The sequence below is a fragment of the Ochotona curzoniae genome, unplaced genomic scaffold (genome assembly GCF_017591425.1).
Source record: "Ochotona curzoniae isolate NIBS_2020 unplaced genomic scaffold, NIBS_Ocur_1.0 contig_832, whole genome shotgun sequence".
NCBI classification, from domain to species: domain Eukaryota; kingdom Metazoa; phylum Chordata; class Mammalia; order Lagomorpha; family Ochotonidae; genus Ochotona; species Ochotona curzoniae.
Window position 1 is genome coordinate 5,496,229 of NW_024466580.1, and position 17,080 is coordinate 5,513,308.

Sequence of the window (17,080 nt, forward strand, 5' to 3'; positions counted from 1 at the left end):
CATTTATCAACCGTCATTAATTTAGCGCTTTAAAAAAAGACTTTAGGTTATCTTTTTATTAATTAAATTGAATATTGTTTTATGGCTAGTCAGTGAAACATTCACCAATACCATGTGCTTATGTCCTGTCCTATAGTATGCTTTCTTGGTTGCAGATTGACAATAAGGGTAATCACCTTCTGGTCCATGAGGAATCCTCCATCAACACTCCTGCGGTTGGTGCTGCTCACGTCATCAAGAGGTACACTGCTCGCGCTCCTGACGAACTGACCTTAGAGGTGAGTGGCAAAGAAGCCTGCTTGTTATCTGGTCCCTACTGCCTTTCTAGCCTCATCTTGAACTGTTTCGATCATTACTTCAATTAACAAAAAAGAAAGAACACCAGATTTCTCCATAGTCCTTTATATTTCCACTTGAAATATGCTGTTTTCATTTAAATTGTTGCTGAAACATCAGCTTGAAGGGCTTCGCATTGCTGCTAGGAAGGCATCTGATCTTCATTCCCACGTTCCATAGAAATGCATACCCACCAGTCCTGAATTGCTACCAAACCGCTTGTTGTTTTTAATTGCAGTTGCTCTACTGCTTATCAAGTTGAACTTCTGGAAAGCGTGATCTTTTGTCTTTGTGTTTTTAGTACCTGAAAATAATGGCAGTCAGTGATACATATTTTAGTGTTGCTGAAATATCGAGTCAAAGTGCAGCTAAAAAGTGAAATGGCTATTTCTTGTCATCAGAAGCAAAAACAGAAAAATTAAATTTCTTCCAGTAAAAATATATTTATTAAGGACAAAGCAAACACTGGCAGCTATTGAGAAGGAACAATAAAATTTTTTTCTGTGGAGAATCTGAAATGTCTAAGCTCGACCTGTGAATTCTGTACAGAAGGAAGTGTAGTTCTTGAGAGATGCCATGTCTGCTACTAAATATATCTTTGTAAAGATGGCTTATTTATGACTTAAAAGATCACTTATGAACATCAATTTCAACTGACATTAAAAATTTTAATGTAAGTATGAGAATAATATTGAACGTTTTACATTTTTTGCAAGTTTATAGAAACTCACTAGTTTGTATTTTATGGACATATATCGCATCATCTATAAGAAACACAGTTGTTTTTAGATTGTGTACTTACTAAGATGAGCTCACCTCAGACCTTTTGTCGGTATGATTAAATAATGTGTCACATACTTAATACAGCATGCTGCTCATGGTGCTGTCCCTGAATATAGTGTTAAGAGAAGTACTTTATGGTTCTACGTATGAGTGTTTCAAACTGTTACAAATTAATCTGATCACTTGCAGTGACCACAGAAACACAGTATTTAGCAGAAGTGATGATGATGCTGTGCTGCCTTGTATTAAAAAACTGTGTGCCTAAAATCTGCTTCCTGACACTAGCACATAATATGTTAGTTGGATTTCGCTGTTTGTGCTATTTAATGTTTTGTAGATGCAATATGGTGATGTTGTTATGTTATTTTAAAAATACGTACGTTTTCTTGGAGATGAATGAAACAAAAAATGGTAGTTCACACTTTATATATTTTAGATTTAAGTTCTAGATAACAAAAGTTGGTTTAAAATTTAAGAAAAACTGTACTGTGAAACTTTTTTTCCCAAAGGTGGGCGACATCGTTTCCGTCATTGACATGCCTCCAAAAGTACTAAGCACGTGGTGGAGAGGCAAACGTGGGTTCCAGGTATGTGATGAAGACCTCTGTGTGTGCAAGTTCAGGGAATTTACAAGATGTACTGGAATAGATGGTGTCATCAGCAGTGTTGTCTGCTAATGACCTTAGATTTGGAATGTCGTTGGTAGCTGTTTGTCTGTTTCATTTCAGGAAGGTGGTACAGCCCACACACAGGCAGAGTGTCAAACCTGATGACCAGTTTTGAGTGATCAGACTTACTGTATTTATTCATGTGATGGAGGGTGGGAGAAGGATGAGTTTTCCATATTCTGACTTACTCCCCAAGTAACTGCAACTGCTAGTGCTAGCCGAAGTGCTGAGCCCGGGATGGGTGATGGGATCCCAGTGACTTCAGTCTTTGACACTGCCTCCCAAGGTCTGCGTTGGAGAGAAACTGGAGCAGGAGCTAAAGGTGGAAACTGAACTGAGGTTTCAGTTATTTAAGAAGGAATAGTGTGGCTTTTTATCATAGAGAATCTAAAGTATTCAAGCCAAGTTTGCACGTTCTGTACAGGAGCAAGTGTAGGTCTTGAAAATTGCCGTATCTGCTACCAAGTACAGCTTTGTAAAGATGGCTTATTCATAGCTCAAGTCAGTTGTGAACATGCAGACTCCTACATGCAGATTAGAAACATTTTTTTACTTGTGGCAAGTGTGAATAAACTCGATAGTTTGTGTGTTATTGAATACTGTCTTGCATCATCTGTCAGAAGCTGTACAATTGTCTTAGATTGTGCACTTACCAGGAAGAGCTCTTCTCAGATGTTTTGTCTCTGTAACTGAATAGCGCGTCAATTGCTCCTAGAGAGCAATCATTGAATATAGCATTAACAAAAGTGGGCTCTAGACTAAATATTTGACCTCTATGCTTAATATTCACTCTCTTGCTTTGGTTTTGAATTATAGTTCGCATATGCTATTTTCTCTAGGAGTAAGTCACTTTGGTCAGTGTTTTTCTATGAAGACATATTGTAACACTGTAAACTGTTATTAAATTTAGAACAACAACAGAATCTAGTGCAGTTCAGATCTTTTACGTACATATATTTTAGAAAAGACTTAATAAAAGTGTCCTTTATGTTGACTAAGCACTGACTTCTATCTAATAGGTGGGCTTTCTGTCATTTTTTAAAAGATTTATTTTTATTGGAAAGGCAGATATACAGAAAAGAGGAGAGACAGAGAGGAAGATCTGTCAGTTAGTTCACTCCCAAAGTGGCCACAATGGCTGGAGCTGAGCCTATCTGAAGCCAGGAGTCTGGAGCTCCTTCCAAGTCTCCCACGAAGGTGCAGGGTCCCAAAGCTTTGACTGTCCTCTACTGCTCTTCCCGGCCACAAGCAGGGAGCTGAATGGGTAGTGGGGCCGCCCCAGCATCAGAACTGGTATCCATATGGGATCCCAGTGTGTGCAAGGTGTGCTTGTATAATTAATTAGAAATGTGATAGCTATTATAACAGTATTTTGATCTTTACATGTGAGGGAACTTCAGAAATGTCAAAGAGAATGTGGGTTTTCTTGTAGTTCTCTTCTTTCACCTTCTTTGTGAAGCTATCTTTGTGAGACAACAGTTAGTTTTTGTCAAATGTGTTTTATTAAAAATAATATGATCTAAGGGGATGCCATAGTAATTAATAGTATAGGCTCTGTTCCAGATTTCCTGGACTTTAATTTTTTTTTAAAGATTTATTTTTATTATTTTTTTATTGGAAAGGCAGATACAGAGAGGAGAGACAGAGAGGAAGATCTTCCATCCGATGATTCACTCCCCAAGTGAGCGCAACAGCCGATACTATGCCAATCCGAAGCCAGGAGCCTCTTCCGGGTCTCCTACGCGGGTGCAGGTTCCCAAAGCTTTGGGCCGTCCTCGACTGCTTTCCCAGGCCACAAGCAGGGAGCTGGAAGGGAAGCGGGGCTGTCGGGATAGAACCGGCGCTCATATGGGATCCCGGGCGTGCAAGGTGAGGACCTTAACCACTTGCGCCACCGCGCCGGGCCCCTGGACTTTAATTTTATGTTATTTTGGCAGATTATTTATCAACCCTCTGTTTTCCCATTTGCAAAATTAAGATTTCAGTGCTATTTTTTTTCTTTGATTGCTGTAAAAATTAAATATGTGAGGGTGAAATGTAAAGTACTGAGATTAGGTCTTCTAAATATTTTTTTTTCAACAGATGTTGATTTCAAGTTGAAATGATTTCATATTTTATTTTATATATTTGATGTGTCACTTTTTTATAAGAGCAAGTATAACAATTATTGATGAAGACCAGAAAAGTCATATCCATATCACTCCCCAGATTCCTTGTTTGTACAGTAGGGTCCCCCTTCATCTGTCCTCTGATTTCAGAACTGCTATGATTAGTAGGTGTTTTGAAGCAAATGTGAAACTAGATAGGTTATTTAAATTTTCCTGTTAAGGAGTCTTTTTACATGTTAATAGAAATAAGCTGTAGACATTAGGGTTTCAAAAGCAGCCACAAAAATAAATTTGGCTTTAAGATTGCACGGGCCCAGCGGCGTGGCCTAGCAGCTAAAGTCCTCGCTCTGAACGTGCCGGGATCCCGTATGGGCGCCGGTTCTAATCCTGGCTGCTCCGCTTCCCATCCAGCTCCCTGCTTGTGCTCTGGGAAAGCAGTCGAGAATGGCCCAATGCTTTGGGACCATGCACCTGTATGGGAGACTCAGAGGAAGTTCCTGGATCCTCACTTCGGATCAGCACAGCACCAGCCATTGCGCTCACTTGGGGAGTGAATCATCAGATGGAAGATCTTCCTCTCTATCTCTTCTCCTCTCTGTGTATCTGACTTTGTAATAAAAATAAATAAATCTTTAAAAAAAATTACAATTAATGTTTCAGTCTTGAAATTGCTTCTATCCTTTTATGTGTTTATAAGATTTGCTTATTTGGAAGGCAGAGTAGTAGAAAAGGAGAGCGGGAGAGATGACCCACCTGCTCAGCCATTGCTCACATGGCTGGCATGGCTCAGCCTGGTGTTACTGAATCCAAAAACCTGGAGCTCCATCCAGGTCTCCTGTGGGGAGCAGCGGCCCAGGTACTGGACCATCATTCACTGCTTTCTAGAACATGTCATGTGGAATCTGGATCAGAGATGGAGGAGTTAGAACTCATAAGTAGACACTGCAATATGCCTTACCAGCATCGCAGACAGCAGCCTAGCTTACTGTGCCACAATACTGGCCTTGCTTTGAACTTTGTTAAAAACAGCTTTAGACAAATCAGCTTCTTTCTTTGAGCTCCAGTCCCTCCCCCCTTTTTTTTTGTCTGTCCTTTCCTGCTCTTTCCCTTCCTATTCCATTTTCCCGTGAATTGTATTAGAAATTACGTGTCTGTTTGTCTATCTGTCTATCTACGTAAGGGCAAAGTGAGGGAAGAAAGTCGTCCACCTGTTGGTCTAATTTCCAAATGGCCACAACAGCCAGGTCTGGATCAGGCTGAAGCCCTGAGTTGGGAACTCCATCTGTGACTCTAATGAGTGACAGTGGCCCAAGGCCTTGTTCATCTTCTGCTGCCTTCCTAGGTACATTACTGTGGAACTGGATTGGAAGTAGACCAGCCTGGACTGGAACCAGCACTCTGATGTGAGATAACATCTTAAACCAACCACCCTATCTAGTTTCTTCTTAAAATCAGAATATCTCCCTTATTATCTCTATGATTGTCCTCATTTTAATTGTGTGTCTGTAAAGTAATGAGTCTTCTTGTAATTTCTGTAGCAAGTACTATAGAGTACTGACCCTGTGCTAGTATAGATTTATTTTCTTACTTTATTAAAATTAGTTTACCCAAATTAGTTTATTGCCTAAGCTAACCACTTTTTTTGTTAGTATAAATTTAAAAAGTAAAAAATGATTTAAAAATTATTACCCAGACATTACTTAAAATAAAAACAAGTGATTTTTTTTTTAATGTCAAGGATTGTTTTATAATTGGAAATGAAAAATTTGTTCTGTAGGAATGCGATTTTTTTCAGCATGATTGGTTATGTAAAGGCAGTCATGTCTTTGTAGGTGGTGTTGGGGTGTGTGTGTCTCTGAGAAGAGGAGTGGTGTGGGGGTGCCTGTAAAACCAGAACAGCTCCTTAAATGTGATTGTTAAAATTCTTATGTAAAGGAATCCAGTGCTCTAAAGAAAGAATCTGGCTTGTGCTTCCTGCACACTAATCCCTTTGTAAAGAGCGCCCGAGGTTATCTGCAGGGAGAAGAGGGTAGAGAGACAGCTGGGGAGCATTTGTTAAGCAGCGTTCCTGGGCACCCTACTTATAGTGCTTCCTTTAACTTCGCCAAACTCCCAGGTGGTTATGGCCCTTTCTACGAAGTGGAGACAAGAGTTTTTGAGGATTTTTATAAAACCCAAAATGCTGCATCAGAATGTGGTGGAGCAAGGATTCAAATTGTTTGCTCCATTCCATTGCCTGACATGTGCTGCGTGTGATTTCAGCCTTCACTCAAAAGTATTACCTCTCCCACCTGAGCTGTCTGCCCTGGAGAAAGGATTGTCTTTGTTTCCCAGTGGGCATGTAACATAGTGAAGATTGTGGACCGTGAGGCAGACATGTGTTCTGTGTTTGTGCGATGATTGACTACTTGCATACCGGGAAAAAAACTCTTTTCAGATTGTTCATAATGTTCCCTGCTTATGTTAGTTATGTTAAGCTTTAAGCAGGGGCCTTTCTGACATCTTCCTTTTAGAGAAGGTAGGTATGATTTTCCATGCACATGATCAAGTGCTTTTTATGTTCTGATGTGTCAGATTTGAAATACAAATAAGTCCAGTGGTTTGTAGGTGTTTTTTAATGCCAGTAGAATTTTTAGTGAGACAGAATCTTGCACAGAATCTTAAACTAAGAAAGCCACCATTTAAACTGCTCTGATTTGTTCAAATCACATATTCTGACCTTCACTCCACACTCCCCACACTCCTGCCCCAAAGCCTGCTTAATCAGCCTCTCTCAGACCTCCTGCACTAGTTTAGGAGACCCTCCAGAGAGAATCAAGATGTAGGAATAGGGTAAGGACACATTTCAACAGACAGAGAAACATGAGCCAGTATGAAGCATGGAGGGCACATTCCAGGAAATAGGAGAGGATAGAATGACAGCAGAGGGGCACATGGAGACTGACAGATACAGGAAAGCAGCAGACACAATGGTGTGGTGTTGCAATGACTGATACCCCAGTGCCACTCAGCACATGGCAATCTGAACTACAGCAGCAGCTGGAATTGTATCAATAATAAAGGTGGGAAGGAACATTAACCAAGAGCTCAGTAGGTGAACCCAAAGAACTGTCCATCCTGCTGGTCTGTTTGATTTGACCAGGAGCAGAGTGAGACCAGCAGGTCCCAGATAGGCAGTGTGGGAACAGGGTAGATTTCACAGCCCAGTCCACCCTCTAGAGCCAAATTGGACACCATTTTGTACAGGGAGATGAAGGCTATGGGACAGGACTACGCATGCATTGAGTTGGGATGAACTCATTTCTGGCTCAGTGAACTGCAACAACATGGCATCCTACAGGTTCCATCCAAGAGAGGTCCATGTAGCCCTCAGACCTGACGTCCAGCAGATCAAGAACTCTAGTAGTGGCACATCAGGCATAATTTTGTATGGTCTGGCAAAGGCTTTTAAGACTTCAGGGACAACAGTGAGCTGTGCATGCGCTGAGCTGGGAGCAAACTCACTGAGCTCATAGCACTGGTTCCACAGAGAAAATAATATCGACTTTGGCATCATACAGGTCAAAATAGGCCCATGTTGTCCTCAGACCTTTCAGCCAACAGGTTCCAGCAAGATCAGCACCAACAATCACCTAGTTATATAAGACAGCTGGTGTTGCTCTAATCCTGGGAACTACTCTAACAGGAAGTGGGAGAAAGGTTGCACAGACAATAATGCAGCATCAGGATGGTATCACGGGAGATGGAGAGTGGTGAGCCAGGAGCTGGGGCTATGGAGACTAAATTGTAGACTGGTGGGTGTCACAACTTAGAAACCTGCCCCAAGGAGAAGAATCTGATAACCAGAAGTACAGTGACCGAGACCGAAAGAAGAGACAAAGGCACAAGGAATATTACTGAAGACTCCCCTGCAAAGGAACAGAAGCCTTTGCCAGCCTCAGAGTTAACGGAGGAAGACATCGAGAAAATGGGGGTACAGAATTCAAAATATTTGTTATAAAGCTTCTTAACAGTGAGAAGCAAGTATTACAGGAGTTCAAGAAATTTAAGAAACATGTCACATTGGCAATGAATCAAATGAAATCTGATAGATCAGAAATGAAAAATGCAGTGGAGAAAATTAGAAGTATACTGGAGAGTCTCAAAAAATAGAATGAATGAAGCAGAAGAAAGTATCTCAGAATTGAAAAAGATACTTTCTGTCACCAGGAGGAAGCAAACAAAAAGCTGGAAGCAGAGCTGGGTCAAGCTCAATTCAGGAATCAAGAGACACTATTAAAAGGCCAAATGTAGGAATTATGGGAGTCCCAGAAGGTATAGAAAAAGAAGCTGGGATTAAAGGTGTATTCCATGAAGTAAGGGAAAACTTCACTAATCTAGAGAGAGACTTAGGAAACAAGATCCAGGAGGGGCACAGAACTCCCAACAGGGTTGACCAATGATCATCAAGCTCTCCTCAATAAGGAAAAGATCCTTAAATGTGCACGTGAAAAAAGATCGATTGACATATAAAGGAATGTGAATTAAATTCACAGGAGACCTCTCACAGGAAACTATAGACCACAGAGAATGGAGTGACATATTCCAGATTCCAAGATTCCAGGATAATGTACTCAGCAAAACTTTCCTTTGTCTTTAAAAATAAAATAAAGTTCTTCCACAGTCAAGAAAAGTTAAAAGAATATGCCTTTCAAAACCTACCCTACAAATGATACTTAAAGATGTTCTCTTGACAGAGAAAAGGAATAACATCCACCAAAACCAAAGGCAAATGTGAAGAACATCCCAGTAAAATGATAACAGAAGACTAAATCAATGAACAACCTAGTCATAAAATGACAGGACCAAAGTACCACCCATATATATTAACCCTGAATGTAAATGGCTTAAACTCATCAATCAAACGTCATTGGTTAGTAGACTGGATTTATAAAAAATATGTTTGTTGCCCACAGAAGACATATCTCACCACAGGGATGAGTGGAAAATATATCTCATGGATTCTTTTTTTTTTTATCTTCATCTCTTCAAAACACTTTCTCATTAAATTCACCACTGACTCATATCATACAGTAGCATTATTTTCTTCAAGAAGGTTCTTGAATTCCTTTTTCATTTCTTTAGTGACACACTGTGCTCACTTCGGCAGCACATGCACATTTCTCCAGTAACACATTGGTCATTCAGTAGCATGTTATTTAACTTCATGGTGTTGTTACTTTCTTTTTTTTTTTTCTTCCTGTTGATTTTGTGTGTGTGTGTGGCTTTTCATTTAAGGGGATGTATAGTAACTGTAATGGAGACTATCATTTCCAGTAGCATTTTATTTACTTTCATGGCATTGTAAATTTTTAATTTTCTTCCTGTTGTTGATTTTGTGTTGGGCTTTTCATTTAAGGGGATGTATAGTAACTGTGTAATGGAGACTGTCATATCTAAATATAAGGATAAAATGCAGTATGCATCTCTACTTCCAGAATAAAAATGGACTCCCAATGAAACTATTAACTCTATCTTGACAATAAGATGCTGGACTGCCATTGTCCATGCCCACAATAATGGACATACGATTGTTTATGAAGAACTATGCTATCGTAAAAATATAAGAGCATTCAGTATGGGTGGCGGGGGTAGGAAACTTGCATAGAGGGTAAGGAAAATCTCAGAATCTTTGGAAATATATTATAAAATGGTAATAATAATAAACTAAAATTAGACTAAATCAGCATAAAGAAGATTTAAAAAAAAGAACCTCCGAAGAGCTGAAAGCTACTAACTTGCTTTACTTGTGAACTTTATTTTATGTAATGTACATTGCATCAAATTTTGGAAATTTTTGCTGTTAAAGAGCCATCAGTCTGAAAGTATCAGATATGTGTTTCTTAAATGCATGTTCATTGTGACATCTTTGAAAATAAAAAAGTAAGATTTAAATTTTTCTAGCCTTAACCCTTATTTTTTAAAAATAAGCCTAAACCCGTATTTTTTATTTTATTGGAAAGGCAGATATACAGAGAGGAGGAGAGAGAGAGAGAGGAAAATCTTCCGTCTGTTTATTCCCTCCCAAGCAGCCATGGATAGAGCTGTGCTGATCTGAAGCCAGGAGCCCAGAGTCTCTGCCAGGTCTCCCATGTGTGTGCAGAGCCCCAAGGCTTTGGGCTGTCCTGGACTGCTTTTCCAGGCCACAAGCAGGGAACTGGATGGGAAGTGGGGCCGCCGGGACAAAAACCAACACCCATATGGGATCCTGGCACATGCAAGGCTAGGACTTTCACTGCTAGGCTACTCTACCAGGCCCAATCCTTGCTTTTTGAGAAACAGTGCTTATACAATTACACGTTAAGCATCTCTAATTTGAAAACCTAAAATCGGAATCCTTTTCAAAAATATTTATTTTTTTAAATAATTTGCATTTTCTTCTTCTTCTTATTATTATTATTAATTACATTACATTATGTGATGCAGTTTTATAGGTACTGGGATTTCTCCCCACCCCTCCCCAAACCCTTTCCCCATGGTGGATTCCTCCACCTTGTTGCATTACCACAGTTCAAGTTCAGTTGAGATTCTTTCATTGCAGGCATATACCAAGCATAGAGTCCAGCATCTTATTGTCCAGATAAGTTCAACGGTTTCATGGGGAGACCATCTCTGGTATGAAGGTAGAGCCGGCAGAGTATCATCCCTATAAATTAAAAGCCCCTACATAACATCAGCAACAATTTATAACATTATGGAATTAATTGACATAGTATTGAGTAACCAATCTGTTGAAAAAAATGCAAGTTCTTAACCACATCCTGTGACTTCTTCATTGACATTTCAATTTTAGTTTATATACAACCGGGTTCTATATACCTTAAAATGGCTATTGATTACTATTCAGCTGTCTCGTGTCTATTTTCATAGTGTAGTATTTTTTGTTTATTTTAAAGGCAAAGCAACAGAGAGTGAGGGAGAAACAGAAAAAAGATCCTCCATGAGTTGATTTACTGTCCAAATGAGTGTAACATCCGGGTATAAGTCCATGAAACCAGGAGCTAGAAGCTGTATCTAGGTTTTTCATGTAGCTCATAAGGGTCTAGGGATTTGGGCCATACTCCACTACCTTCCCAGGAACATTGGAAGGAGAGTGATCAGGATTTGAGTAGAAACCAGCACCGTAGCATAGTAGACCATGCCTCTACCAGCAGTGCTGATATTCACATGGCACGGGTTAGTCCAGCCCTCACTGCAGTCTAAGCTCCCTGCTTTTGGCCTGGAAGGCATGAGAATATCCAAGTCCTAGATCCCTGTCCCACGGGAGAACCTAAAGGACTTCAGATGCATACTTCAGATTTAAGTCAGCTCCAACCACTGGGCCATTTAGGGAGTATAACTTGGATGCAAATTGAGGCAGGGATGAATGCTCCGTGGGGACTCACACAGACCTATCAGGGAAGAGAGCTTTATGTGAGCCAAACCTCCTCACAGACAGATGTTAGGAACCATGGCCCTGACTGCCGAGAGCTGGAGGACCCTAAGGGGGATGTGCTCTACGGCTGCTCTCCTGCACACCTTCAGCATCTCCAGGCTGGCACCTGGGCCATGTTTCATTTTCAGGTGGAATAGCGCCACGCATCACACGGCCCCCATTTAGGCCCCAAGAGCAGATGGCTTCAGGATCCCCTCTGAATTCTTATAATGGTGAAATTGGAATCCTAAGGATTGTATGAGCCTAGAAGATTCCTTAGAGATGACCTTAAAGTGCAGTTTCTTAGAAGTGTCTTCTAATGGTGAATTGTCCACATGACCTGTTAGTGCCTGTCCAAGGCACGGTCAGCCCCGGCACTCGGGAATAGTTTTTTGGCCAGTGTTCTTGACTGTTCCGTGGCACACCACCGGCTCTGCAAATGGGGCTTTTCCAGAAGATCTTGAAGTACGATTGCAAGTGCAAACAGTTTATACTGGGTATAGAGAGACACATGCTTATTCTGGTTGGCCAGAGACTGGTCTTCCTGGAGAACAATTAATTTTGTAACAAACACTATCAAGACAGAGAGAAGGGCATCATGATGGGGGCTGTCAAGCTGGAGGCAAGACCTTGTGGAGTCCTCACTTTCCCACCCTGACATGTTTGGGAGATACCGCATGGACTCTGTTTCTCACGTGATCAGAGCCCAAGATGGAGATGCTGATTCCTTTGTAGCTAGCTAGCTGGACGTGGCAGGTTACGCACTTTGTTGTGGAGACTCCATGAACTGGTGCTATGCACTTATTGTTAATTTATTATTTTTACTATAATTTTAAATGTATAGAATAACTGAGCAGATTAGTTGACACAGTTTAACATAATGCAGTTATATGAAACAGACAATGTTTCCTATGATTCACATGTTTGTCATAAAAGCTACAGGAATGTTGATATTTACTGGGTCTACACCGTGAACACTGTTACTGTAAGAGCAGTGTCAGGATCACCTTGCCCTGAATCCCGTGGATGAAAATACAGCCTCAGAATTCTAGCTAATTAGTAAATCAGTATTGCTATGCTCTTATTAACTATAGTTCATCATTTAGATTGAGCTTTACTTTTGGTACAATACATTCTGTGGATTTTGGCAAATGCATCATAATGTGTATCTCCCGTGACAGTTTCATATAAATTATCTCCTTGTTTCACCTGTTCATTTTTGCGTTCCTGCCTTTACACTATATTTAGTTCTCGTACTTTTTAATTTAAAAGAGTTAGTTTTTACTAAAAGAAGAGAATTAAGGAGATAAGAGAGACAGAGATTTTTAATCTGCTAATTCAATCCCCAAATGGTTGTGACAGCAGACTGGAACCAAAGCAGAACCCATAGGCGTCTTCCTGTTTCCGTTTTGTAAAGGGTCCAACACCTAGCCATCAGTGGACTTTCCAGTGGTGCTACCAAAGGTTTTCAATGAGCACTAGCTTACCGATGTCTGTATGGGTCGGTGTCACAAGTGGCTACACCACAAAGCCAGCCTCTGTGTCTGTATTCTGCTTGAGCATCATTAGTCAGGATCACAAGCATGTAGCATTTGTGTAGTGGCTTCTAACACTTAGTAAAATACATTTGAGGTTTTGTGAAAAGTATCTATGGCTCTATAGATACTTTTAAAAATTTACATTTACTAATATTCAGTATGGATGCTTCTTGGTTTATTTATCTTTTCCCTTTCTGGATCTCATTTGCTTCCATCTTTCTTGTTTTTTGGCCTCTGTTGTAAGTCACATTAGTAATGTCTATACTTCTATACACAGGTGTTTCAAGTATGCATCCCCTTTGCGTAAACACCAAGGAACATGATGTTTTGTAATAAACCACAAGTGTCTTCCAGTGCTGTGCCATTTCCTTATTAGTTGATAATTGCCAATTGGTTTTTGTTTGTTTGTTTGTTTGTATTTTTATGGTAACCAGTGTAATATATTTTTAGTGGCATTGCATTTTTGTTCCAACTTAAAGTTGCCTCAAGCAGTAACATTTAGGATGCTGTACTGCCTTTTTCAATTTGTTGCTAATAATTCTGTCCACCTTTCCTTTGTCATTGATTCTTAAATGTCACTGGCTATGAGGAATCATAGCCCAGTAAAATCCTACGGCACAAGCTCCCAAATCTCGTTTTATTTCTCATGGAAGATGTGAGACCAACTATTTTTTTATTTGTATGCTGTTGGTAAACTCTGCTAGTTGGCTAGTGGTTGGTGATGATCAGCCTTTGCCAAGTCCTAGTCAGTTTTGTGTTATCCCTGCCCACAGTGCTGCCTTGGAATCAGAACAAGTTCATTCAAGTGTTTAAATTACACTGTGACGATCTTTCATTTCTAAAACTTCTGGGAGTAGGAAGTGTGAAACTATATTGAGTACAGGAATTTGAAATTCTGACATCTGTGTTTTTTTTGCCTGTTTCCTGAGGAATACATTGAATCTTTTACTTTTGTTTTCTGAGATATTTCATCAAAAAAGGATACTTCAGAAAAAAACAAAGAAGAAAACAGCTGTTTTTGTCTTTATTTGGGAACTAAGCAGTCTCATTTGTTGAATTTGTCTTGCTGTGTGGACTATTTTTGGAAATGTGGAGTGAGGACTCCAAGACCCCTTTTCCTAGGGGAAAAGGGATAATACCATATGATGTGTTAATAATGTTGAGGGTTATCTGTAGAGTGCAATATTTCTTAGAGTTTTATCTGGGGGATTATTAGCATCACAATGCCTGAGAAGTTTGTAAAAACTGATTTTATCAAAATCGTAGGGGAGAGGAAAGGAATTAACGTTTCAGTAAGTTATTCCTGATTATTATGCATAGGTAAAGGGGCAGTTAAGTACAGTTTATGATGTGTTCCTTCTCTGGCTCGCCGAAAATATTCTTTAAAACATGCTTAGGATATAGTTAATCTAATGGATAAAATCTCATTTGGAGATTGGCAAGATTTTTTTAAAAATTATTTATTTATTTTATGTGAAAGAGTTATTTATAGAGAGAGTGAGGGAGAGCCAGGACAGAGAGACCCTACATTTACTGGTTCACTCCCCAAACAGCCTCAGTGGTCCAGAGCTGGGCTGGTTTGGTATGAAGCTGGGAGCCAAGACCCTCTTCCAGACATCTGACATTGTTGCACGAGTTCATGGATCTGGACCATCCTCCACTGTCCTCCCAGACTATCAGCACTGAGCTGGATTAGAAGTGCAGCTGCTGGGACTTGGGCTGGCACACATATGGGATGCTGGTGCTGCAGGTGGAAGATCAGCCTGCCACACCAGCCCCAGTGTTGACAGGATTTTATATAGCTCATATTTTGTTAATTCTTCACAGGATAGTCAGCAAAAATTCTAATTTTCATAGTTCACTTGGATGTTTTTGTTTCTCAAGATTTATTTACTTGAAAAGTATAATTACAAAGAGACAGAAGGAGTGAGGAAATTAGGAAGAGAGATCTTTCATCTGCTGTTTCGCTCTCTGTGTAGCATCAGTGGCCAGCCTTGGCCATGTTAAAGTCAGGAGTCAGGAGCTTCTTCCAGGTCTCCCACATGGATTTAGGGGTTCAGTGCTTGAGCCATCTTCTGCAGCTTTCTCAGGCACATAAAATAGGGAACTGGATTGGAAATAGGGCAGCAGGGACATGAATTGGCACCCATATGGGATGCCAGCATTGTAGTAGCAGCATAACTTGCTATGCCACAACAACCTCACTGGAATGATTTTTGCACTTGATTAATGATTTTGAGACAATGGAACCTCCCAAATCTCAAGGGTTTAAAATGTGATTCCATATAATATGTGGTACTTGAAATAAGTTAGGTGCTTGTTCTTCTAGGTCATTGATAGGTATGGATTAGCCATTAATTCTGGCAGTTTTATGAAGAATATGTGATTATTATTTTGCTTTACACAGGAGGAAACAAAACCATAGATGGGTTAAACAGCCAGCCCATTGTTATTCCATAGTGTAGTAGAAAGCTTAGATTAGACACTAAGCAGACCATTATAGAGTCTTATAAATAGTAGTGCTTTCTGCTTTGTCTTTTTATATGTACCTTGTATTTCTGTAGTAGAAGAGATGATAGTGGACCTTCTGATTGCTATTGAGGTGAAGGAATTTAGATAGATAACTCTGTGTCAAAGACAATAAATACATGCTGAGGCAGGAGTAGAACACAGCGTTGTAGTGTTTTTCCCTTCAGATCAGATACATGTATGTTTTTAAAATTAATTTTCTTTGTTGATTTTTTATATTAGTGTCACTTGCAGATATAATTTAATAACTTGCTTTCTGACTATCTTTTGTTAAAATACCAGAATATCTCTCATCAAGTGATGCTTAAAAATTCAGTTTCATGAAAATAATTGACAAAAAGGAAGTCATTCCTCATGTTTTAAAACCTTATACCCCTTGTTAATGACAAATAATTGTGTAATTTTATAAATATTTTATTTATTTGAGAGATCTTCTATACCAGATTGCCACAATGACTGGGCCCGGGCTAGGCCAAAGTTAGGAACCTGAAATTCTATACAAACCCTTCGCATGGATGGCAGATTCCTAAGCCCTAGGCCATCTTCCCTGGTTTCCCAGCACACTAGCAGGGCACTGGATTGGAAATGAGAAAGCTGAGATTCAATATTCACACAGGCTGCTAGTGTCCCAGCCAGTGACTTAGTACTTTGTGCCACAATGCTGGCCCATAATTACAGTATTTTAACTTCAGTAATATAATAAAAGTGTTTTGTTATACTAACATCCCTAAAGTTTCACAAACCATAAATTAAATAAGTAAAATGTTAAAACAGGAATTTTTAAAAAGTGATTGACTAGAGTATTGGGAACTAAAGAACCACAGTATGCATCTCTACTCCCAAGTAAACAAAGGCCCCCAATTAAACTTTACCTTGACAACAAGATACTAGATTCTTTACCATTGATTGCCTATATCTACAGTGTCATAACACATGGAAAAATCAGAATGTTGGAGTCTGCAGCTGAAGGACTATATTATTGTAAAATACAGGAGTTAGTGGGAAAGGGAGAAGAGAAGCGAGGAAAGAGAGGGAAAAAGGGAGGTCCTACACCTAGAAAACTTATAATGGAAAATAATAAGAATAAAAAAATTTGGTTAAAAGCATGTGCTTGTTGTGTTGAAACTCCTTTTTAGGATTTGGTTGGTTGCCACACAGAGACTACAGTTAGGATTAGGTCACTTTATTAACCAATGGATTCATTCCATCCCTACTCTTACCAGAGCTCCAAACTTAATGTTTTCTTCTCTAATGCTCCCTCTGATTCACAACAAACTATTTTTCAGTAACTTATTATCTAAGGCAAACTTAACTTACCTTCTAATTTTAATATCTTTAGGGTAGACAATCAGAAGAACCAAGTTGCAGTCCATTCCCTAGAATTCTTTTCTTGCTCTCTTAGAATTAGAAGGTGACTCATGATCAATTCCCAGGGACTACTCAAAGCAGACAGGCACAGGAACAGGTGTCTACAGAGAGAATAGTGATGAGCTGGAACCCATTGTGAAGTCCTTGTGAATTTCATGGGGCAATTTCTTTTCTTCTTCTTTTTTTCCTTTAATATAGTTGAATGAAAGAAAGAAAAAAGTGATAGAGATGGTGAGAGACAATCTGGGTCACTCCCAAAATGCTTGCAACAGTGAGAGCTTTGCCATCAAAGCTGGG

The 17,080-nt window shown here is 39.6% G+C and overlaps 1 protein-coding gene across 2 annotated transcripts in view; it reads left to right on the forward strand.

Moving 5' to 3' along the window:
- ARHGAP32 (Rho GTPase activating protein 32) overlaps positions 1 to 17,080 on the forward strand; it is a 191,511-nt gene that overhangs the window by 110,311 nt on the left and 64,120 nt on the right. For both annotated transcript variants that reach the window (XM_040992673.1, XM_040992674.1), the window contains 2 exons: positions 156 to 278; positions 1,629 to 1,706. In XM_040992673.1, coding sequence (XP_040848607.1) covers positions 156 to 278; positions 1,629 to 1,706 — 201 coding nt within the window. The remainder of the gene's footprint in view (positions 1 to 155; positions 279 to 1,628; positions 1,707 to 17,080) is intronic.